Source organism: Psammomys obesus, unplaced genomic scaffold (genome assembly GCF_907164565.1).
Source record: "Psammomys obesus unplaced genomic scaffold, mPsaObe1.curated_primary_1811, whole genome shotgun sequence".
Classification (NCBI taxonomy): Eukaryota; Metazoa; Chordata; class Mammalia; order Rodentia; family Muridae; genus Psammomys; species Psammomys obesus.
Genome location: NW_026596131.1, coordinates 1,456,770 through 1,482,150, shown reverse-complemented (window position 1 = coordinate 1,482,150; position 25,381 = coordinate 1,456,770). Strand labels below are relative to the sequence as shown.

The following is a 25,381-nucleotide window of genomic DNA, read 5'->3' as shown; positions in this document are numbered from 1 at the left end:
CCTCCAGCCCAGGGCGGACGGTGTTGAGTCTGTTTTCTCATATCTAAGTCCCTTGGCCGTCATGGGCTTTCTTTATTAGTAGTAAAAACGGCAACAGCTTAGTGCCCAACAGCATGCCAGACATGTGTCTCAGGCGGCCGTCCTCTGACCTGTGTGTGACTCTCATGCAACAAGGTGCGGTGTTCATCTCACCTGACAAAAGAACGCACCAGAGCCGAGGTCACACAGCTGCTCAGCTAATTCTAGTCTCAAGGATTCTGCCCCATTAATACTTCCAGAGGACGGAGAGGGAAAGGGAACAGGCTAGACCACAACTACCCCCGCCCCCACGCGCCGCCTTAGTCTACAAGACACCACACCAATTACCCTTCCAAACACCCCTGGTGGGAGTGTGTGTGGGGGGGGGGGGTCAGAGAAGCCTGGCTTAGACTTTGCCTGTTAGTGGCTTGAACCTGAAATGTCCCCAAAGGTTCATGTGTTACAGTCTTAGGGGCTCTGGGCAGTTGCTTAGACACTGAGGTCTCAAACCTAATCAATGGATTGTTTCTTGCTGAATCCACCATATTGGTAACATGTTGGAAGTGAAGTCTCACTGAAGGAAGTTGCGGGGCGGGGGCTTTGAAGCTGCTTCTTATCCCTGGCCCTTTCCTCTCTCTGCTTCTCCAGCCGCCATGAGGTTAGCAGTTTTCCGTCACATCCCCACCCCCACCCTGCGCCGCGCCATTCTAAGGTTTATCATTGTGGGTGGCTCTGGGGGCTGCCTTCCCTCCTAGACATTCTCAAGATCCTTGAGTCTTGAAGGAAAGTTCAGGAGAAGCCAGGAAGGCCAAGGGATGGACGGACCTGCTTGGTGAGCAAAGGGCCTGAAGGTGGGAGGGACTCCGGGAGGGTGCAGCAGAGCGTGCTGGGAAGGTGAATGGAGCCAGGGTGCTGGAAAGCAGAGGTTTCACAGCTGTCCCCTGGAGGGGATTAAAACACAGCCAGAGGAACTGAGGTGGGCAGAAGCCTTCAGAGAGCATCGGTCAAGCCAGTGCAGGACCTGTACCTTGAAGGTGCCAAGCCTACAGCCTGGGAAGAGAGGAGAGGGTGCCCCCTGAGGCTGAGTGTAGAAAGAAACCAACCATGAGGCACCTCCAGCTGGAGCCCATGGGGCGCCGTCTGGAGAAAGCGGTCCAGTCTACTTACTTGGGGCTTGGAGCTGGCTGTCCCCAGCATTTCCTGGGCCCCAGATACCACCACAAAACCCTCCTCTAGCCTACTGCGGGGTAACTAGAATCTACCAAGCGCAGGGTGGGTTCCAAGAGCCGTGACACCACTCCAGTGGCCCACCCAACCCAGATTTATACGACTCAGTTACGGGAAAGGGGCCCTCCTCATCTCACGATGAGCTAAGAAGGAAGACATTTTTTTTCCTCTCACGGATACTGAACCCCGCTCCACGTCCAGGGAGGACCCTGTGGAGGTGGAGGGATGGGGAAGGGAGGGATAGACTCAAAGGAATTATATCAGTATAAGCTTAGCTGTCCTGGAACTCTATAGACCAGGCTGGCCTCAAACCCAGAGATCCGCCTGCCTCTGCCTCCCTAGTGCCAGAATTAAAGGTGTGCAGCTTTAATATATAGGCCTTAGTCATCTTGAGCTCATTGCTGTGCAGGGTCAGTAACATGAGGAAGGAAGGAAGGAAGGAAGGAAGGAAGGAAGGAAGGAAGGAAGGAAGGAAGGAAGGAAGGAAGGAAGGAAGGAAGGAAGGAAGGAGGAGCTGGGTGTCTGGCTGGAGCACCTTGAGGTTTTTCGGCAGTGTTTTAGCAATGCTGTCGACAGAGAGCTGTCCCGTCCCCTCTCTTCTTCACTGTCCCTCTAGAGAGGACAGGCGCGTGGGTGTTATGTTTGGGTATGAATGCTTGGCCTGCAGTGTGATGTTCGGAGGGAGACTTTTGGTTAGGTCATCCGGGCTTAACTTTAACCTGACTCCGAGGGTAGGTGCTTAAACGTGCCTGTGAAGGTCATACCTTGTCTTCGGTGTCTCCCCCTCTTCCTGGCTGGAGCAGGCTTGCTTTGCTGCCTCACCACAGCCTAAAGACCAGCTGACCTGGGCTGAAGTCTCTAAGCTGAGAGCATGAATAAGCCCCTCTTCCCTTAAATTGTTCAGATGAGGCAACTGAGTCACAGTGACAAGCTAGCTAACACACAGGGAGTCCTAGGCTCCAGGGCAACCTTCCTGCCTCCTGCAGTGCTTTTGTTTCAGCCTGGTACTGCTGGGTTTGGGCCTTCACCCTTTCCTCAGGCCTCACCTACCATTTACCACTCTCTAGTGGTGCGATCTTGACAAATCAAGAACAGCTCTGACAGTTGACTCCCAGGGTCTTCCCAGGGTTAGGAGGTGTGAAGAGCCACCAATCACTTTTACTGCTGTTGTCACTTTGTCCCACACCCATGCTCAAACTAGTGACAATACATACGAAGCCCCTAAGAAGCCCCTAAGAAGCCCCTAAGAAGCCCATCCGTCCTATCCCACAGTCAAACCAATCTTCAAACGTCGGATTTCTCTGGTACGAGCACACTGGGACCAAACCCAAGCTTCTCGCCGCCGTCACCTTGCCCAGGTGAACTCAGGATAGAACAGAAACCGCGCCCAGACCACAGGCCCCCTAAAGCCAGGTAGGCCGAGCCTTATGGGGCAGGACAGGGCCCAGAGCTTTGCAACTGGCCAGGACCTGGCTAGACGTGCAGTGCTCTGGCAGTGATTCTGGGTAGCAGGGACAAGTCCCCGGAGCCTCTCAGAGGGAGTGCCAGACTGAAGTCCTTCCCCACCTTCCCAAGGTCCCCTAACTTCTCCACCTGGACATCAGATCCCCTCGTCCAGTCCACAGCTTTTTTTTTTTTTTGTCCTAAGAAGCCTCCTCCAGTGCTTCAGGGCCCCACAGCCAGCCTGCAAAGCGGTGTCTTCGTTGGGGCTTTCCAGGCACATGGCTCAGCTTCCTTCACCCTTTCCTCCAGGAACCCAGGAAGCTTCTACATGATATTCAGCGACACTGGACATCTTCCTGGCCTGCTCTTCCCCTCTGCCCTCCCTGCTCTTTGCCCTGAGCCTCTCCTCCTTGGACTGCACTCTCTCCTCTGTTTCTAATCATTCAGCACCTCTAGCCCCAGCCTTTCAAAATAAGTCGTCAGACTCCTCGGAAGTCTGTCTTGTACTCTGCAAAATGGGCCCAACCATACCTGCTGCTTCCGGCTATCGCCACATTTAAATGAGAAATTGGATGCTAAACACTGAGCCGACAGTCCTCTCCCCACACTTAACGGTTCACCCTGTGTCATTCTCCTGAAAGACCTCAGTTTCCCTAGAATGCACCTTAAGTCTCCTGAAGCCCCCGGCTCAGCCCTGTGCACACGCAGCGCATACCGGCAGCGGAGCGCTGTTTTCAGGGCTCACCCCGGAAGTACAGGCTAACTCCGCCATCCTGTGTTAAGGTTTCCCACAGCCCTTTCACCTCTGACCCCCAAGCAGAGCTGCCGTATCTCCTGGGCCACTGGGCTTCCTGCTGGTGATCAGGGAGCTGCCAGCTGACACTCCTCCCCAGGGTACCTTTCACCCTGGCAAACAGCCTGCCGGGCAAACCCTACCTCCCCCAAGCACCTCCCAGGGCCACAGACCCCCACGCTGGCCTAATTTTCCCAGTGCCTGCCTCTTTCATCACACGGGGATGAGAGCCCACAGGCCTTACACCAGCCCCCCAGACAAGGGAACCCATGGACGGTGGCAGGGTTGGGGGCAGGAGCACCCAAGGCAGAAGGGGCAGTGTTGTGTTTGGGGTGTGTGTGTGTGTGTGTGTGTGTGTGTGTGTGTGAGTGTGTTTAACTCCCCTGCTTTAGTGCAGGCCCCTCACCCACAGCTGTCTTAGCCCAGGCCAGGCTTCCTCAGGGCCCAACCATACCTGCCGCTTCTGGTTATCACCAGAATTAAATGAGACACCGGGGATGGGTGAGTCAGGCCACACAACAGCCCGGGCTATGGGTAGTTCGTGTGTAGGGCACAGTCTGAGGAAGAGGAGCAAGGGACAGCAGCGGCGAGCGGGAAGCCCAGGGACACTGCAGGCCTCCTTTTCCGCCCTGACTGGGCCCCTCAGCAGGCACCTCCACCCCCTGTCAAAAGCTCCCTGGGGGGGAAAAGACCAAGTCAGCACTCTGGCTCAGCTCTTTCCCAGGGCCTGGACTTAAAACCCAAGCTAGGGCTCTTGGACTTGGCCATCCTTTCCCTCCTCCCTCCCATCCTACACTTCCATAGCCTTTACAGCGGGGCTCTGGCGAGAACACCCGGAGGCAAAGGGCAGGCCGCATGCTACCAAGCTAAAAAACTCACTGGCCTGCTTCTTGTCTGTGCAGGCTTCAGGTCCAGGTGGGAGGGGAGGCAGGAGAAGGCTCTTCTTATCTTACTGTGGGTCTCCCCGGCCCTGCCTGTCCCCTCAGCACACCAGGCCACCGTGAAGGCCCCTCTAGTCCTAGCACAAAGCTGCAGCTGCGGTCCCATCCCTTCCCACTCACCCAGCCCCCAATTAAACATAAGAGGTGATATGGAGGCAGCACCCAGCACATTTTTTTTAACTTCTGAGCGTCTGAGCAACGACCCCTCTCCCCCCAAGATCTACCCCATCAATGTTCATCAGTTTTCGGCTTCTTGGCGAGGGACCTGTTTGACCTCACATTTAGTTAGTTCTTGAAAAAAACAAACAAGACGGAAAAAAAGGGTATAGTTTGAGGAACTTGTGTAGTTGGTTTTCTGTGGGTTGTTGTTTCGCATCTTTAGAAACTTTCTCACAGCTTTAGATTGTCCACTCTGGAGAAGTGCCAGTGTGGCCAGAATTGCCCACACAAAGTGAGAAACACGCACGCACACGCACACGCACTCGGCCTTCGGGGCACAAAAGTGTCTCACAGGGTTCTGTGCGAACGGTGCAGAAGTCGTGCGCCACAGGCTGTCCTTGAAGACCAAGGAAGAAAATATAAAGACCCCGCTGCGAGACGCCGCGACTGGCCCCTCACTACCGAGCGTTAAACAATGCGCCTCTGGCTCCCCGGGTGCATCCCACGGTACCCGGACCAGCGTGGGGCGGGCGCCGGGGGTCCGGGAGGCCGGGAAGCAAAGGAGTCCTCGCCAGCCCTCGCTCTCCCTCCCAGGCCGCTGTGCCCCGGCTCCCCTCCCCCTCTGCCTGCCACATCTGGTTCCACTCAGGTCCTCCCCCACCTCCAGGCGCGCTCCTCCTCCCATCTCCTCCCTTGCTTCCAGAAAAGCGGAGACGAATTTTAAAAACCCAGTCAAACGTACATACACACGCACGCAAACACACTTCTCCAGAAAAGATGGGAGTCAGGAGAAAGGAAAAAAAAAAAAAAAAAAAAAAAAAAGAGGGAAAAGTAGAGAGGCCCCACTCCCCCGCGGGCCGGCCCCCGAAGTTGGCCAAGTTGGCAGCGTCTTACCCGGGAGGGCGGCGGCGGCGGCGTCCGCCGGGTGGCCGAGATGCAGTCCCCCGAGAAGCAAGACGCAGCGCAGCAGGTGACGAGGCCAGGGAGCAAGGGCAGGTCGGATGGGCCCCATCCCTGCGGCGCACGGAGGACGCGGGGACCGAGGGCGCACGGCGGCGCTGCGCGCGGTGGCAGCCCTGGCGCTGGGCTCGGGTGACCCCCGGCGAGGGGCTCGCGTCCTCCTCCGGGTCGGGACGAAGTGATGCCTCCCGAAGAGGAGGAGGGAGGAGGCAGGCCCCGCGGAGGGAGGGCGGAGGGAGGAGCGCAGAACCCAGGAGGAGGGTTTGAGGGGCAGAGGGGAAGGGAAGGAGGAGGCACAGGGGTGCGGGGGTGGGGACCTGGCCGCAGGGAGCCCGCGTGGGGAGGGTGGGGAGGGGACGGATGGCAGGAGGGGAGGATCGGCGCGGGCCACAAGGACCTCAGCGTGCGCTCTTTATCTTCCCCCACTACTCCTTAATTCCTTCCCGCCTGGTCTTCCCTCTCTTTTCAGCCCGGGCCTGGAGCCCCAGACGCTGCGTCACAGCTTCTCCTGTTGGCGCGGGCGGCGAAGCAACTGCAAAACTTTCCGCAGGGCTTCACCGCGTGGCAAGACCCGGGCTGCTGCGAGGCCTGGCCACCCGAGGGCCGGGCCGCGGCACTGATGCAGGTGGCCAGGCCCGGGCCGCCAGCACCCGCTCCATCCTGCCTCGTCACCCAGTTTTTCCTTTCCTAGGAGGACCCCCTCCCCTGGTCTGGTGGGGAAGAGGAGGAGCCGAGAACTCCACCACCCCCGCGGAGACTGGGGGAGGGGGAGGCAGGGCTCCTGTGGCTTGTGAGCCGCGCAAACAATTCTTGGTCGTGTTGTTTCAAGCATGTGTGTGACTCCAGTGTCAGTGCCCCTGGCACAGAGTGTAACACTTGAACTGATAGGGGCCTCTGCATCCAGAGACCGGGGACAAAAGCCGTCCACTGGGCGTCCCAAGAAGACCTACATCGTTCCCACCAGCTGGGCTGCTGGCCGGTAGCAGAGAACAAAACGGAAATTTCACGAAGACAACCCCATACTTAGTATTACGCAACAGGTCAAACGGCAGCGCAGAGCACTGGACTGAGAGTCCGGTTTTTGGAGGGCAGCCTACACCTACCTCTGATTTCCCAAACAGCACTGAAAGGGTTGTTTGGGAACTCTAGCTGAGGGCAGGGCTGAGACTTCTGGACTCCAGCAGCACAAAGGAGATTCACCTTCTCCCATCACAAGTGATCCAAACACTGTAAAGCGGTAATAAAGTTTTATTGTTTCCTGGACTAGCCACTGCGGGGCTTTTTTTTCTTTCTTTCTTTTTTTTTTTTTAATAACAACTGTGACTTTTCATGACTCCTGTTGCCGGTAATCTTTTCCTATCTCTGCAATAAGGCTCTGCTCCAAGAGAGGCTCCCCCTGGCCCTTCCGAGTTCTACCAGCTGAGATTCTTGGCTTAATATGTACACTGGTCACAGGTCCCCAAAAGGGGCACCTACAGGCCCCTAGAAAGGTTCAAAGCCCTTTGTTCCCTGGCTAGCTGGAGCAGGTTGCAGATTGGCTTCCCAGAACGGCTCACAACTCCACTGGCCCTCGGGGCCTCTCTTCTTGGTTTGACATGTCTTGGGATCCTAGGGTTCTGCACATACCTGGCCTTGCTGGGGCTGCCTTCTTGACACCCGCCTTGAGGGCTCTGAGAATCTGCCAGCTATGGCTAAGCTGCGTTTCCCTACCTGAACAGCCCAAACGCTGGATACTTCTGGAATCGAATCGATCCCTCCTCCACCAGCTACAGTAAACTCTGGTACCTTCCAGCTGGCAGAGCAAAAGCCAACACCCTGACATCACCAGTGTGACACGGCTCCAGCCGGTTGCCAGCATAAGACCCACTGTGTGCTCACATAAGAGACCCCATCAGTCCTCTCCGGTCTCCTCGCCAGACATCACCCTGTGCCAGCTGCTGGTATAACAAAGACTAGCTAACCCACCTGCAGCCTGGTGAGTTTCATCGGATGAGAAAAATAAACTTTTCGCCCATATCCCAGGCTAAGGAGAGCCTGCTCAGGGCAGGGAGAAGCCAGAAGGTATGACTGTGCTGGCGGAGTCTTGGTCAAGACCCTCAGGCCTGTTCTGGTCAGGGCTGCTCACTCTGCTGCTGACTGGCTGTATGTGCCTGAGGCCCATGTCAATGACTACCATCTGGCTTACATCTTGGGCAGAGGGCAGGGCCAAAGTTGAATAATTCTGCAGAAATGCCTGGCCCAGTCCTCCATGGCTTAAAGACTCTGTGAGGCCAAGTGTGGCGGTACTACATGGCCTTAACTTAAGCACCTGAGGCAGGAGGACTGCCTAGAGTTCAAGGCCATCCCAGGTGATATAGTGCGTTTCAGGCCACCTGGACTATCGGGTGAAACCTAGTCTTGAAACAAAACCACGCCAGGCGAGGCGGCACACTCCTGTGATCCCAGCACTCAAGGAGGCAGAGACAGGTGGATCTGTGTGAGTTTGAGGCCAGCCTGGTCTACAAAGAGAGTCCAGAACAGCCAAGGCTACACAGAGAAACCGTTTCCAAAAAAAAAAAAAAAAAAAAAAACAAAAACAAAAACCAACCAACCCAGGGCCTAGAGCTCATCTAACGCTGAGAGGCTGTCTCAGACATCTGTAAGCCCCATGCTCCTACAGCAAGATAGGAGGTAGAGACGGCTGACCGCTCAGAAGCTTGAGGAACACCCAGCCTGGCACGCAGTGGCAAACATAAAAAGGTACCCTTTCTTCATCATGGAAGCTGGCTGTCCTCTGTCCTCCACATGCATGCTATAGTACATGCATATACACAGAAAGCAAGAGGACCCTGTGGCTCAGTTGTCAACAGAATATGGCCGAGGGGTGTCAGGAGTGCTGGGTGTCATGAAGGCTGAGACTTGCACTCAGCACCCAGACTTTTGTCTTATGAGAAATGACCAGGGCCTGCACCTGTGGCCAGCTTGCCTTCAAGATGTGGGCAGTTCCTGACTGACAGCCTGTTAGTGCCAGGCACCTGGCTATGCCTGGCACGTCGTGGGCTCTCTGACTGGGAATTTGATGCTAAAATAGTACTCGCTTATAGTGAAAAGGAAACCGAGAACCGGCTCTTCTCCAGGCTCAGACAGCGCCCTTCAAATGGGGACTAATTCAGCTGCAGGGGGTATAGGGCGGGATGGGGGGGTGTCATTAGAGCAGTCTAGTGGAAGGAGCCCAAACTCTGGAGGCTAGAACAGGAATAAGAATCCAGGGTTAGCTGGGCTCACTGATCCTGTAATCCCAGCACTCAGGGAGGCAGAGGCAGGTGGATCCATGTGAGTTCAAGGCCAGCCTGGTCTAAAAATCAAGTCCCTGACAGCCAAGGCTACACAGAGAAACCTTATCTCCAAAAAAAAAAAAAAAAAAAAGAATCCATGTTTCTCCACTTACCAGCTTGGTGACCCCTGGCAGTTACTTCTGCTCTCTTTGAGCTCATAGTGACTTGTAAATGGGGCCATGATTCCTACCAGTATTAAAACTTAAACATTCACATTGCCGCGATGGCCTAGCCCTGAATCTAGGAAAGAAAATCGCCTCCCTATTGCTCTTTGCTGTTTGGACATCTGGCCATAGGGTCCTTTTGTTTTCTGTGTGTGTGTGTGTGTGTGTGTGTGTGCGTGTTTACTACAGCATGCATGTGGAGGATAGAGGACAGTCAGTTACCTTCCACAGGGCACCTTTAAAAAAAAAAAAAAAATATATATATATATATATATATATATATATATATATATATATATGCGTATGAACACTGTTTTCATGCACACCAGAAGAGGAAATCAGATTCCATTGCAGATGGTTGTGAGCCACCATGTGGTTGCTGGGAATTGAACTCAGGACCTCTAGAAGAGCAGTCAGTGCTCTTAACCTCTGAGCCATCTCCCCAGCCCCACACAGGGCACCTTTTTATGTTGTTTGCTACTGTTATGTGCCAGGCTGGGTGGCCCTTACTCATGACCCTTCACCCTGTCTGCCTTGTTCCCTTTCAGTACCCATGAGGCCTGTTCAGGCCCAATTAATCATGACTGAGACAGCGGGTTCCACAAGAGGAAATTATAACCTCCCCTTGTCACCCGAACATTTTCAGGTTTAACCGTATACAAAAATGGCATCCCAAAGTATAAACAAGACCCAAAAGAGGTGTCTCGATGCTCTGTGTAGCTGGCTAAAAAATGCACATCCATAAATAGACCACCTTAGGTCGGTACAGAAGCCCAGACATAGCTGAGTTGAGTTTTCGGCTCCCCCATTCACTTAACAGTCCTCCCACATGTCCTTAACAGTCACTGTCCCCTGTCTGTCTCAGGACTCTGAGATACACACATTGGAGCCTTGACTCATTGTACTTAAAGATTGTTTGAATTCTCTTTCATCAACCTCGATAGTCAGTGATGCCCCAGAGAGCAGGACTACCTATTTGGCAAGACCCACAGCAACGCTTCAGAAAGGAGACAAGGGACAGTGAGAACGTAACTGAATGGTCAGGAGGAGGCTATAAAACTCAGCTGGCTATTGCTTGAAGCAGCGAGAAAAGACGTGTAAGTCCAAAGAGGCACACAGGACTGTCCCATGCCACACCCTCCCCAAGCCAGAATCTAGCCTGGACCCCAGCCTCTCTATTTCCTCCTGGCTCTGACACAGCAATCTCCCCCCAAGAGCTCTACTCAAGCAGGTCACCTCTAACACAGCACAGAGGAGAGGGTCCCAAAGGGCCTGGGCTGAAGGAAAAGAGGAAAGAAGCTGTGCCGAAGACAGCTCCAAAATGTCTGCATGTGGTTCCAGGCTGTGCAGTTTTAGGAAATGTATCACCTAGAGGAACCATCTCTCGGCTGTCCCATTACCGGGGGAGCACTGTGGCATTTGTCAACAATTGGCTGACTCTATTCCATCATGGCTACCTGAGAATTCTGTCCACTGTCCCTAGGTCCTTCCTCTTTCCCTGGAAGGACTCCATGTCTATCTTCCTCAGGTTCAGCCTGAAGTCTGTATTAGTGCAAACTGCTCCTTTTGACTCCTCACTCGCCTTTTAGCTCCCAGAGGCTAAGAGATGGTTGAGGTGCAGACTTCCTCCCCAAGACTAGGAGTCCAGACTTTGACTCTGGGGAGTTTGGGACACAAACTCCTACTTAGAGAAGCCACAGGAATGTTGCCAGCTGTCAGCAGGGCCCTGGAGCAAACTCAGAGCAGACTTGGGATGAGGGGCCCAGGCTGCCTCAGGATCTAAAATGCCTGCCTTTCAGATGCTCATTACTCTGAGCTCTGCTTAGGATTCAACAGGTCAGACACAAGCTGGCAATGGAGTTCAGAGAGGGGTAGAGGTCTGCCTGAGGCACCACAGCAAGTAAAGGAGGGGACAAAGGGATGAGCTGAAGAACCAAGCGGCTGGGTAGGATGGAGTCTCCAGAATTTTGTCACCCCGCTGGGGTGTCACCCTGGCTGCTAAGGCCTCCCCAACCTGGAGTGCAGTGCCTCTGCTTTGAGAACTGGCTGCAAAAAGGTTTCTACTTCGCCTCTGGAACTTCTGCTTTCCTTTCTTCTGGTTCATGCTCCTAATCTTGTTACTTGGATGACTGAGGCAAAAGACCCTCTGTGAGTTTGAGGCTAGCCTGCTCTACATAGTGAGTTCCAAGTCAGCATGGGTTAGAATGAGATCCTGTCTCAGTCAAGGCTGAGCCCAGTCCCCCTCCTCCCCCCCGCCCCCGGCAGTGGCCCGGAAGAAGGTAAAAGGAAAGTTGAAAATACTAAACTGTCCTAATCCACCCTTGGCCTTTGGTGGAGTAAAGCCCTAGACCAAGAGGAGCCAAGTGGATGTGTCCAGCTGGCACAGAGTCTCCACTGCGGCCTGAAGAGCTTGGCCAGCTCTTCCCCAGCCTCCAGAGTAGCAGCAGGCCACAGACCGGGCACCTGGGCAGTTCTGTTATGTTTCCCAGGTGTTTCCTGAGTCCAGCGCATCCCAGTTAAGTACTATCCGTAGAATGTGGACTGGGTTCAGACGGTAGGTATATCGGGCTATGGGTTGCAATCCATGAACCTTTTTATTTTTTTCATTCCGTGTTTAAGATTTTCATTTTTAGCCAGCCGCAGTGTGCACACCTTTAATTCCTATACTCAGGAGACAGAGGCAGGCAGACATCTGTGAGTTAAAGGTCAGCCTGGTCTACAAAGCGAATTCCAAGTGCCTTTGAAGGAGGGACCTTAGTGGTGAGACCGAGGACCTAGAAAAACCAAAGAAGAAATTATAATTTTTATTTTTGTGTATGAGTGTTTTGCCTACACGGATGCCTGTGCATGTGTGTGCCTGGTCTCTGTGGATGCCAGAAGAGGGCGTCAAAACCCTGGGACTGAAGTTACAGTTGTCTCTCTGGAGAGGCTGGGAATTAAGCCTGGGCTCTACGAGGGAGCAGCTAGTGTTCTTAACTGAAGAGCCATCTCTCCAGCCCCTTTGCTTCTGCAGCTCTGGCTGGCCTGGATCTCTCTCTGTAGGCTACCCTCAAACTCAGAGCTCTGCCTGCCTCTGCCTCCCCCAGCGCTGGGACTGAAGGTGTACAGCGCAACCGCTGGCAGCTTGCAGGAATCTGAACAATGCAGGACTTGTACTAGCCACCCAGGCTCTCTCCACTCAATCCCTGAGTGGAGGGATCTAAACTGCATCTAATATGCTCTCTTAGGTTCTCGGTCTCACCAAGGTCCCTCCTTCACAGGCACTTGGCAGGCCAGACCACAGACCACCTAGATTTCTCCAGCAGGCAGTGGTGCAACTTATGGTACAAATAAACAACTTGGTGGATGAAGTAAAGACGATAAAGCTGAAGTGTCACCAGAGCCAGGGCCCTCATCTCCCATGTATGGAATTCCCTACATACTTGAGCCCAGCGTTCGATGGACACAGGTTTCTCTCACTGATGTGACATTTGTGACCCTGACTGTATGCTGTAGAGGGGTGGTGACCCCAATCTCACACAAAGCTCCACCCTTGCTGTTCTACCCGGACAGGTTTTGTCTGGCTCACACAGTGGTCTGCATCTTCCCTTAGCTAGAAGTCAAGATAGTCCCCCGACTCCCCAGGAGAAGCCGGGCTCGGTCACCCCAGCACTCAGGGAGGGCAGAGGCAGGTGGATCTCTGGGAGTTCAAGGCCAGCCTGGTCTACAAAGGGAGTCCAGGACAGCTAAGGCTACACAGAGAAACCCTGTCTTGAAAAATCATACACACACACAAAGATTTCCCAGGAGGGACTGGAGAAATGGCTCATCAGCTAAGAACACTGACCAGAGGACCCAGGTTCTAGTCCCAGCACACAGCACGCAAATGACAGATAACAACTGTCTGCAAGTCATATTCCAGGGACTATGATGTCTCTTTCTGGCCTCTGTGGGCACCAAGAACACAAGGTATATACGTGCAGACACAACACTCACATACATTTAAAAAAAAAAAAAAAAAGACTGTCTCTGACATGAACTCGGTTGCCTGCTGTGTTTGGCCACTTCCCTGTGGCCAGGCGACCTTGCCAGCCCACAGGGAAAGAGGATCCAGTAAATCTCTGATGAGACTTGATAGGCTAGGGTAGGCGGGGACGGGGGGGAGGGCTCCCCCTTTCAGTGGACTGGGGGAGGAGGATGGTGGAGAAGAGGGAGGGAGAAAGGGTAGGACCGAAAGATGAGGGAGGGGATTACAATCGGGATATAAGGTGAATAAATTATTAAAAAAATAAAACAAAATATTAAATAAGACTTCCCAGGAGATTCTAGGTTTTGTCTATTTGACAGTTAAAACTAACCAGCTAATATGAGCATGGGACCCAGGCAGCAAGACTCCTGTTGAGGTTGAAGAAAGCTCTGAAGCGGTGGCTCTCAGCCTTCCCACTACTGTGACCCTTTAATACAGTTCCTCATGTTGTGGTGACCTCAACCAAAAACTTATTTTCATAGGTACTTCATATCTATAATTTTCCTACTGTTATGAATCCACCATGTAAATATCTGATATGTGACCCGTGTGGCTTGAGACCCACAGGTAGGGAACTAAGGAGTCTGTAGACAGGCTGGGTGGCAGCGCACGCCTGTGATCCCAGCACTGGGGAGGCAGAGGCAGGTCAATCTCTGAGTTCAAGGCTAGCCTGGTCTACAGAGTGAGTTCCAGGACAGCCAGGGCAACACAGAGAAACCCTGTATTGGGAAAACAAACAAACAAATAAAAACAAATCAACAACAAAGAGCCTGTAGAAGAGCCCAAGAGCCATACAGCCAAAGAGCCATAGCCTCTGGTACTAATTTGGAGGGACAAAGCTTTATCTTCCAGTAGCAAGATCTTCCCATAAGGCATTGGCACTGGTCTAAGAAGCTGAGGTCTGGCACTATGTTAGGGCAAAGGTCACACTAAAGCCAGGGTGTGTGTGTGGGGGGAGTATTCTGTGACTATGTCTCCTGCAGCTTCTGTGACGAGACAAGAGACTAGCCATACCTGTTGTTCACATACTCCCCTTTGCCCCCTGCAATGCCAGTCAAGCTTACAGCAACCTCACAAAAACCATTCCCATTGATCTATTACAGTTTCTACACGTGGGACAGGAAGAACGATGCCTTCCAAATCCATGTGTGAAAGTGTTCATGTGTAAGGGTGAACAGGCATGCATGTATGCATTTGCTTCGTGTGGAACCCAGACCAACACCAGGTATCTTCTTCAATTGCTCTCCAAAGTGTTTATTTTTGAGGCAGTCTTGCTATGTAGCCCCTGGCTTGTCTGGAACTCATTAGAGACCAGGCTGGCCTTGAACTCAGAGATCCACCCATTTCTGCCATGTGTCCAGGCTACATGGGTGCTGGGGATCTGAACTCAGGTGTTTGCCTCACAAGCACCTTACCAGCCAAGGCAGCTCCCCAGGCCCTATCACCTCTCAATCTACAAGCAAGGTAACAAGACCAAGCTAGGGGTGGTGAAGCAAATTTGGAACCCTGGTACTTTGAAGGCAGAAGCAGGAAGGACTGTGAGTTCCAGGACAACGTAGGCTACACAGTGAGTTTCAGAACAGGCTGCACTATACTCTAAGAACCCATGTTAAAAAATAAAAATATAATTAATCCCAGCACTTGGGGGATGGAGGCAGGAGGATCTCTAAGTTTGAGGCCTGCCTGGTCTAGCGAGTGAGTTCCGGGACAGCCAGGGCTACACAGAGAAACCCTGCCTTGGAAGAACAAACTCCTCTGCAGTGCTGGGCTGGAGGGGGAAGACAATGCTAGTCAGGAAGAAAATGGAGATGTGGTTCACCAGAACATCACTGAGGGCTTCTGATACCTAGTCCTGTCCTCTTTGACTTACATGTGTTCCTCAAGCCTGCCCAGACTGGCTCCACCTCAGTGCTGATTCCTGAGGGCTACCAGCGAGCGGGGAGGGGCAAGATTAGAGAGAAACGTGGCAGGATTAGGACTGACCTGGATTAGGACAAACATAACCTCTGTTTGGAAGCCCGTGTCATCTTTGCTCACAGCCACCTCCGTGCAAACACGGCACCTGTGAATCCAGCTCACCAAAGTTTCAACCTACAGCCCTTTCCCAGTCACTACATCCACTGATTGCCACCAAATGGCTCTGGCCTTTACTTTCTTAAATCTGCAACAGCGCTAAAGTCCCTTCTATACGGTGCCCACCCCCTCCTCTTCCCCTCTGCAGTCTCCGGGGGGCGGGGGGGGGGGGGGGGGGGGGGGGAAGGCCGGCAGACCTGAGGTTAACAGCCTTTTAACTGGACATTTAACTACCACACCCAGGGGCCTAACCCAGGGCCAGATGGGTGGGGCCAAGTCAGCCAGGCAGCCTGCTGCTCTCTGACCCTTCTCTCCATGGGGTCTCACACCTAGAGCCTTACACATGCGGGCGCGCACACACACCCACACCCACACCCACACCCACCCGCAGACTTCAGTCTGTCTAGGGCCCTTGCTGGGCTCCACCTGCACAAAAGCACTCTTGTATTCCCTGGACCCAGACCTGCCTGTTTTCCCAGCCTCTGGCAGGCTCCTCAATCCCTAGGCCTCTCCCCCTTTAACCCTCTTCAACCCTCCTAAGAGCTGTTGATCCAGATTGCCCGTTGAAGACATTTCTCTCCTGTAGCCTTGGATCCCTCAAGTGTGGGGAAAACCAGATGGATTATTTCATGTAAGATACCCAGTGCTCTGCCAAAGGAAAGAATGGCTCTTAAGTACACTGTTCTGAGGCCTGTAGTTGTCTAGGGCCTTCTTGCTGCTCCCTGTAATGACAATGTCTAACAATAGTCTAGAAGGCCAGAGATTAAGATAGACTTTGGCTACCAAAGATCAAAAATAGAACAGAACTCTTCTCCCTTGCAGTTGGGTTAGTTTGGAAGAAGCCAGAAAGTGAAGGGAAGCACCTACACTGGGTAGAAGGCCTTGGGTTCCATCTGGCTGCCCCAACAAGCCAGATTCTGCCACCCATCTTCCATAAGCTAATTCAAAGAGCTGAAAATGGTGAAAGGCACAGTGGCCACACAGTGAAGAGGGACATCTTCAGATGTCCTAACATGAGCTTTAAGCTTAAGTAGAAAGCAAGATATATACATAACTAAGCAGTCCCAATCCAGGGGTGGTCCTGCTGTCAACGACCCATCACTGGCTGACCCCGTCTTTAGGTGACTCGGAAAGCTCTAATTTCTTGGGGTGCATTGTTAAATAGTCCCATAATCAAAGTGGGACAGGTGTCTTTTTAAATATCTCCTCACACCAGGCTGGTTATACTAGCACCGCCAAGAGGTCTCACAGCAATCCTCCAATGACCCCGCCATCACTACAAGGCTGGCAGGTGGGTAGAAATGGTACCCTTCCAGGCTCATGCTACCCTGGGAGCCAAGCAGTCCGCGGTTATGTTCTCAAATACGCGCCCGTATCAGAAACTTGGAGCCTCCACCTCCAGTTTTGTATAGCTGGTGGGATGAGGCCTGAGACTGCAAGCCTAACAAACTCCCAGTGTTGCTGATGTTCCCAGACTCAGCTAGAAGCTGCCTTCCAGGCAGGATGAGACCCATTCACTGACGCTGAATGGCAGAATGATCTCCTCAACTTCAAACCAGTCAACTCAGGGATCCCAAACTCAGTCCTCTTATTGTCTTGCCATCTTTCCTAAGTATTTACCTCACTCCTGTGTCAGACGCTTTCCCACCTTTTATCTAACTTACTTCCACGGTGCAAGACCTAACTTTTAAAGACCGAGTGATTCTGCCCAAAGAGCTGAAAGAAATGGAGGAGGAAGAGGGAGAGAAAGAGGAGATGCTTAGACTAGCAGGACGCAGTAAGGGAGGGAGTCTCAGAAAGACAGTCATGAAGGGTGGTCAACTTAGCCCTCTTTACACAGTTCTTTTGTAGTGCTTGGAGCTAGAAGCAAGCACAGGGCTTCCTTCTGAGAAGGCAACTGTAGAACTATTATCTAAACCAAGAACACGATGCTCTTACCGGCAAACCTGCCCCTCCCAGACTAGAGTGAAGGAAAGACAGCCAGTGTGCCTGGGGCAGCCACAGCAGTGGGGTGCATGCAGCTTCAGAGCACAACTCCTTCCCCTAAGGTGCCCATATTGTCTCTTCCTGCCCAGGCTCTCCTGGGATTGCGATTCCATAACCTACGACACCTTCGTACACTATGCTATTCACTGCTCTATCTCCACTACCCAGGTCTAGTTTTAAGCACATCAGAGATACAAAAAGCACTACATGAGTACCCTTTCCCTGTGCCTGAAGGACCTGTGGGGACCCTACCAGCTACCAAGATTTCCATGGCTAGCCCACTGATGAGGAGAGGGGGTCTTGTGTGAGGCTGGAGAATCTGAATGAATTCAAGAGGCTGGGAATTAACTCCTTCAAAATATTCATTCATTCATTCATTCGTGTGTGGGTAACGGGTGGTACCAAGGCAGGTACGTGGAGGTCAGAGGACAATCTGTAGGAGTCAGTTTTCTGGAGTCCCAGGACTTAAACTTAGGTCACCAGGCTTGGCAGCAAGTCCCTTTACGTGTTAAGCCATCTCATCACCCTAAAATCAATTTGCTATAATTTACTTGAACTGTATGCTCTGTCCTACACCCAATGTTGCAAAAGGCCACAACAGTCTAGATAAGTTTAATTATAAATTAATATTCTTTGGCAGAGTCCAACCATGAACATGTGTCCTCGGACAGTCATGAATGCAGCCCATAGCATGTCTGCAGACGACAGTTGAATCTCCATGTTGAAGGGACAGATGCACTGGACTGAGTAAATCAACATTGTGGCAACCAGGGACTAAAGCCTGTAGAAACTCACCCGATGTCAGAGAACCCCACACAGTGACCTCACTGGCTCCCTCAAAGAGAAGAAGAGGTCAGTGTGTATTTTCTGGGGCTGCTCCAGGCAGTGCAAAGATGTTGTGCTTTGCACTGGTAGGACCCAAACTGAATCACAGCAAGAAGGGAGGGTGCCCTTCAGGATAAAGGGAGAAAAGGCAGACCACAAAGTAAGCCCTGACACCCACTGATAAGAACATGGGGCAGGAAGTGAGGGAAGGCCTAAAGACACAACATCTTTTCCCAAACTGAGTCAAAAAATGAAAACCTGCAGGACCACCAGACAAAGGCTCAACATGGCTCTGCTTCACGCACTCCACATGCCCGTGGACACCATCCTATCGTCACTGAGCCTGACCTGCACTCTGCTTCCCTACCTGGGGTAAGGCTAGAGCTGCACTTGCCTGGCAGATGTGAGGTCCTGGCTCCGGCCCTGGCATTTGGGTGGGGGAGGGGTACACACAAACTACATATTTCAAGAAAGAAAATAGTTATTGTTGTTGTTGTTGTTTAGACAGGGTTTCTCTGAGTAGCCCTGGCTGTACTGGAGCTCACTTGATAGACCAGGTTGGCCTCGAACTCACAGATATCCATCTACCTCTGCTGAGATTAAAGGCGTGTGCCACCACTGCCCAGCTGAAAAGAGTTGTTTTAAAACCTGGGGTCACCAAAGCTTCAAGAGCTTTTTCTTCAGAACACCATGTGACAAGGCTTTTGGCTTGGAAGGCTCTGCCTTCCTTTAAGATCACTTGATACTGTGGAAAGTGGGGCAGGACTACAAAACACACAATCCTAGAGAATGTGTCCTCAGTGGCACTTTTTACATGTACAAAACACCAGTCATGAACTGCTTCAGAGCTCTCTGCCCTTCCGACTCCCCGCCCCTGCGCTGAACTCCACATGTTTCAATAGTTCTGGCTGGCCCTCCTGCCACATGTCAGTAACATTCCAAGCTGGCTGCCACATGTCCAGACCCTGGCCTCCAACCCTTCCCTGCAGAGTACTCTGCTCTTCCAAGGGTAGAGTGGGCCACATGGCTCCCATCTCAGCTCCATCTCCAGCAGATCACACTTTTCAGAAAATTGGAGAAAAAACAAAACAAAACAAAACACAAAAACAACTACAAAAAAACCTCCCAAAAGAAGGTTCATAGCTAAAACACCGATGTTCCTTGAGAGGTTTTCTTTTTTAATAGCACTGGGCGAATCTACCTGAGTTAGAAGAGAGAACATGTTCACAGACACACACCAGCACATACTCAGCATACTTCAAATGCCTGGGAGAGGGTGTTTTCTCCGCAAAGATCTAACAGGGAAAAGCTCATGTGCTGATCAAGTTTAATGAGAAATGTAGTCCACTCTGTGAGCACAAAGACTGCAGGCACGAGCCGCCCACCCCGCTTCTATCTACCTCCAGAAGCAGTTTCAATAGTCACTACATTCAGAGAAGCCAGGAGGACTGCATGGACAGATGAACCTTTATTTAAAAAAATAGCACTTCAAATAAATTAAAAGGGACAACCGTCAAGTGTTCAAATTGTGAAGAAATATCTGAAAACCTAGAGAGACTCCAAGCTGCAGTCTTTTAACCTCATTCTTTGTCTGATGGCAAAACCCACGCACCTCAGAACCCCCACTCCACTCCTCCCTCTGAGGTGAGGGAGGCAACTGCAAGTGGGAGACTGGATGGAGGAGAGAGCTGCATCTGACCGGAATGAACATTGCCACGTACTTGCTAATACGGGTTTCACTTTATGACCAAATGTATTCTTTCAAAAATAAAAAAGGGGCGAGGGAAGCTGCATGTTTTAGAAACTGAGATTATTCAGGGCTAGCACACTAACTCTAGTGCCTTTAATGGCAGTAGCAACTTTTTCCTCCGAAGTCAAACGCCATCCCCAGCTGAGCCTTGTGCTACGAGCTTTTCAGGAGATGTTACCTAAACTTTATTAAAAGAAAAGAGCAAGTTTAAATATAGACACTGGACTAGCCCAGTCTGTATTTTCAAGTCCACATTCTTCATCTGAAGCTCTGCATCAGGGAACCCCCTGAGTCTGCATGTTCAAGTTCACAGTACATGGAACAGTTTTTTCTTTTTAATTTTTTTCCTCACTCAGAGCAGCCACCCACAGTGACCGTTGACGCCAGAACCTTGGGCGGGGCCTTTTCTTACACGGCCTGGCCAGAGCTGCCCAAGGCTTCTCCTCAATGAGAATCGATGCTGTCATGCTCTATGGATGGGAAAAAGCAAGAAAATAAAAGCACCTGGTACAGGTTTCATGAGATCCATTTGGATTCACTATGTTCCAAACCCACTGCTGAATGCCATGTGTCCACTCTGTGTGCTGAACAGTTTGTGGCCTTGGGAGTTGGTCTCAGTTTGAAGAACTGTTATTGGGTGCCCCAGAGGTTGATGCAATGGCAGCGCCTGCAGGGCTACTTGTAGAGACTGACTTTCGGATGTGAGGCAACAAGTAAGGGTCACAGGCCAACTGCTGCACGTCAATGCGGTCCTCCTTTCGATAGGCCAAGCATCGCCGGATAAACGCCTGTGAAGGAAGTTTCATACAAAAGACTGAAGGAGATAATCTGGTACACCAGTGGGAACCTTAGGAACCAAAACCACTGCTAGAACAGCTTCTCAGGAAAAGGTTTTACAGCCTTTCCCAAAATGTACCAGGCAGGCCAGAGACGACAAGGGCCAGCACCAGCACAAGGTTTACAGACATGACTTGACCTCAACCGCACTACCAACATGGAAGCTCTCTTTCCACCAAGACAGAAGGCAGTGTAGTCTTATTTATGCAATTCTTATCATAAAGACTTTCAAGTCTTTTCCATCTTCCTGGTTTTGAACAGAGTTCAATTTATTCAAATTTCATAACACAATTTATTTAAATTAATCAACTGTTTTTCTTCAAACAGGTTCTCATGTATCCCAGGCTGGTCTCAAATTCAGTATGTAGCCAAGGATGCCCTTGAAATTCTGATATTCCTCCTCCACCTCTGGAGTGCAGGCATTACACACGTACCCAGCCACATTTGGTTTCTGCAGTAAAGGGATGGAACATGGGGCTTTGTGCGTGCTAGGCGAGCACTCTACCAACCGAGTTAACCTAAGCCCCAAGAGGCCAGGCTTTAAGTCTAGACAACCATATCCATCAAGGTCTGTATTTCATAGTAAACTAATGATGATGTGTGGCAGGCTCACAGATGACAATAAACATCCCATCCTGATGAGGAGGTGTTGAGAGGGGAGTGGTGGAACACAGAAAGATCATATATGGGAACTGGTTCTTCATGCTCTATTTTGTTACAAACCTAAGACTGCTTAAAAAAGTAAAATCTGGTTGTGGATGGAACTAGAGATAGAGTGTCTGCCTAGCAAGCAAATGGCCTGGAGTTCAGACTTCATAAACAAATAGAACAGATTTACAAAAAAAACCTAAAACATGCAACACACAATTTGACTTTTTTATATTTTTTCCAATGTTTAATTAACAAAATATAAAAATATAAGGGTAATTCTGGCTTTTCAAAATTGAAGACACAGGTCCTTGCTTGACTAAATTAGTTGGAAGCTAAGAGACATATTCATAGAAATGAACATGGAGGTCCTGGCTTTGAAAATGAGCCTTTCCGAGCCAGGCGCTGTGTACTGAGTGCTGTAATCCCAGCACTCAGGGAGGCAGAGGCAGGTGGATCTCTTTGTTTTCAAGGCCAGCCTGGTCTACAAAGCAAGTCCAGGACAGCCAAGGAGCCTTTCCTTCGAAACACCAAAGGGGGCGGGGGGAGCATAGGGGAGAAAGAAAGAAGGCCTTTCCTAGTGAAATACATAAAACTGGAGTTTTAACAGGTTCTCATAAGTTGTAACATGAGTAAGTCAATGTGTTGTACTATGTCTCTACATAGCTGCCAGTGTAGGCTCTTAAAACAGAAACTAAAACACACAGTTGCCGTGATGCCACTATCTGCCTGGTTCTCGCATTTCACAAAGGCCCTACATCTCTTCGATGACATTCTTTCCTTCTCTGCAAATCTACATACGGCTCCAACTTACACATCATTCAAGATACTGATCCAGTAACATTTCATCATTTGGGACCTACCCCAACTATGCCATCAAAAATGGAGAAGGCTATTATTTTCCACCTTAGCACCCCTATACCACTTCTCCCTTGTATGTCTTAGGTCACAGACAGACCACCTCCCTGACAGGCAGGAAACTGGATCTCTTTCCTATTCCACCCACTGCCAGGTACAACTCTTCTGGAGTCTACCTGCCCTTCCCTGTCATGTGTCACAGAGCCTTTGTGAATTACAATCTGCTTGTGAATATTCCTTTTAATAAACCTGGAGATGAGCTGGACAGACTAAACAATACTCTAACCCACTGTTCTTAAGAAAAGAAATTTGTCCTTATCCTGATACTTAATAATGGCTGAATTTCATATTAAAAAATTCAATTACCACCACCCAAAGAAATGACACAGGAAGCAGCCATTTCTGCTGCCAATGAATCAAACTTAAACTTACCTTTGCTTCAGGTGTTACTACTGGCTTTGGCGGGAACTGTACTTCAGTAGCTTTAAGGATAGTATTTTCTTGTAGAATATCTTGCTGGGACTGGTTATGGCCAAAAGGCTGTCATATAAAAACAGAATAAACTAAGGTTGGCCTCTGGTTACACAGTTCAGTACCAGAGAAGGGTCTCCAGAGAAGGGTCTCCATACTCTGGGGATGCTTTCCTTTAACTCTCATCTTTGACCCTAATCAGGAGGGCCTACAGCTTAAAGGCCAATTCAAGGTTGAACAGAGAACTAGGCAGTTTCTCCTATATCTAGCTTTGCTCACAACAAAGTAAAGATTCAGAATACAAACCAACAGTCTTGAGCTCTGAGTCACACCTTTAATGACCTTTGGTATCTATGTGCCAATAGCCAACCCAGATGTACACAAAAAAGGAAAAAATAAATTAGTCAGGGGTTTTGGGGGGCTAAAGAGATGGCTCAGAAACAGAGCACGGGCAGTCTTTGCAGAGGCAGACTAGGGCTTGGTTCCCAGAACCCACATGGTGGTTCATAACCATCTATAACTCCTGCTTCAGGGGACCTAGCACACTCTTCTGAACCCAGTAGGTATCAGGCACGCACATGCAGGAAAAATACTCATATACATAAAATAAATAAGTCTATTAAAAAAAGTTAAAAGGAGAATTATTTTTTTCCTCACACTGAGTATGAAGAATGGGAATGGTGACTCCCAACTGTAATCTCAGCACTTAGGAAGCTGATGCAGGAGAACCACTGTGATTTCAACGCCAGCAAGAGCAACATAGTGTGCTCTAGGCCAGTCTGGACCGCATAACAAGATCCTACCTCAAGAAACAAAACCTAATAAACAAACAAACTGACCAACCACAACAACAACGTGCTGGGACCACTGAGAGGCTTTAACTATGCATCAAGTTTCCTAAAAACAAATTTTAAAACAGGCTAAAGGTTACCGAAATGCCTACAGTGTTCCTACAGAGACCTAAAATAAAATAATTCCATATAACGTCTATCAGCACTATTAGTAACAAAGCCACAATATTAGCAGTACACAGAAGAACTAAGCTCTACTATTTCTCTGTAGTTTGTCTTGGAGAGGCTGGATCAAGACCAAGATGTCAAAGAGGAAAGTATTGTTCACATTCAGAGTTTGCACTAGGAATTTAAGAAATACATTAAGAGTCCATAGGACCTGCTAAACTCCCATCTAATTTAGGCCTAAGTTCAGCCTAACTGAACATTAAAACATACATACTCAAGGCAGAAGAAGGGATATGAACATACAACTGGACCCTAACATGTGTATATATACATATGTGAGTGTATAAAAAATATGCTCACAAAGAAAAAACACCATTATTGTCTGTTCTACTGCTATAACACCTCCATCAGAAACAGACAAGAAAAACTGTGTGGGTGTGTGTGTGGAAATGGAACTTAGGACTTTGTACATGTTAGCTGAGTACTGTACCATTCAATTACATCCCCTTAGTTTTCTACAATTATTATTTTTTTGTGGTGGTGGTTGGGGGAGTGGGGTTGAAACAAATTTTCTCTGTGTAGTCCTGGCTATCCTAGAACTTGCTTTGTACACCAGACTGGCCTGAACTCTAAGATCCGCCTGCCTCTGGCCCTCAAAATACTGGGATTATAGGTATGACCTGCCTATAACACCTGGCCAAGGGATATTTTCTGATGCCACCTTCTCAGTGTACACACACAGAGGTGGGAGCTGGAGCTCTCAGCAGTGAAGAGCTCTCACCTCTCTTTTAGAGAACCCCAGTGTAGTTCCCAACACCCACGTCAATCAACTTACAAGTGCCTATAACACTAGCACCAGGATATCCATGAAGGTTAGTTCTGTCCACTTAGCACAAGCTAGAGTCATCTAGGAACCTTCACTGAACGCCTCCATCAGACTGCCTGTGTAGGCAAGTCAATACAGCATTCTCCTGATTCAAGACTCATGTGGAAGGGCCAATCCACTGTTGGTCGTGTCACCCAGGACAGGTGGTTCTGGCTGATATAAGCAAGCACGCTGAGGAAGCCACAAAGAGCAAGCCAGTAAGCAGCATTCCTCCATGGTTCCTGCCCTGATTTTTCTCAATAACAGACTGTGGTCCAGATATATAAGCCAAATAACAGCTCCCAAGTTGATAATGATTATTTGGTCACGTTTATCACAGCAAGAGAAAGCAAACAAGGACAATACCGGACACCCTCTTCCAGCTTCCATGGGCACACACACACTCATGTACTCACACAAACATAAAATAAATAATAAAGAAAACCTCTGACAGGTATGCCCCAGCGCTCATGAGGCAGAGGTAGGACAATCTGTGAATTTGAGGTCAGTTTGATCTAAACATAGATCTAAACTAGCCAGAGCTACATAGTGAGAACTGGTCTCAAGAAAACAAAATAAACAAACAACACAGTATGAGGGAAAATGGTTCAGTGGATAAAGTGCTTGCTGATTACACAAACCTGAGTTGGATCCCCAGCACACACATAAAAAAGCCAGATGCAGTGGCAGGTGCCTGTAACCCCAGCACAGGGAGACTGAGGCAGCAGGGACTTGCTGGCCAGCTAGTCTAGCTCAGTCGAGGTCAATGAGACCTTGTCTCAAAAAATTAGATGGAGAACAATTAAAGATGAACCTGAAGTCAACTTCTAGCCATCACAAGCACACACAAGCACACGGTATGTTTTTATTGACAACAGCTTTACCTAATGAGGTGGTTAAAATAAAATCTAGGGATACTTCAGTAAGTTTCAGATCCTATTAAAACGCTTGGGAAAATTTTTTGGGCAGGCTGTTCATGTTACTAAATGATTTCAAAACAGGTGTTACATATTCCCAGCATTCAAGACGCTGAAGCAGGGGGATTGCCTTGAGTCTAGGTCAGCCTGGGCTGTATAGTGGCAGA

General features: G+C 50.2%; 2 protein-coding genes across 7 annotated transcripts in view; both read right to left on the bottom strand.

Annotated features, from left to right (window-relative positions):
- Mrc2 (mannose receptor C type 2) overlaps positions 1 to 5,685 on the bottom strand; it is a 56,132-nt gene extending 50,447 nt beyond the window's left edge. For both annotated transcript variants that reach the window (XM_055592298.1, XM_055592299.1), the window contains exon 1: positions 5,476 to 5,685. In XM_055592298.1, coding sequence (XP_055448273.1) covers positions 5,476 to 5,593 — 118 coding nt within the window. In that variant the 5' untranslated portion in view covers positions 5,594 to 5,685. The remainder of the gene's footprint in view (positions 1 to 5,475) is intronic.
- Positions 5,686 to 19,358: 13,673 nt separating this feature from the next.
- The window catches only part of Tlk2 (tousled like kinase 2), a 91,849-nt gene continuing 85,826 nt past the window's right edge, over positions 19,359 to 25,381 (bottom strand). For all 5 annotated transcript variants that reach the window (XM_055592261.1, XM_055592264.1, XM_055592263.1 and 2 more), the window contains 2 exons: positions 22,435 to 22,542; positions 19,359 to 20,447 (listed from right to left, as the gene is read on the bottom strand). In XM_055592261.1, coding sequence (XP_055448236.1) covers positions 20,274 to 20,447; positions 22,435 to 22,542 — 282 coding nt within the window. In that variant the 3' untranslated portion in view covers positions 19,359 to 20,273. The remainder of the gene's footprint in view (positions 20,448 to 22,434; positions 22,543 to 25,381) is intronic.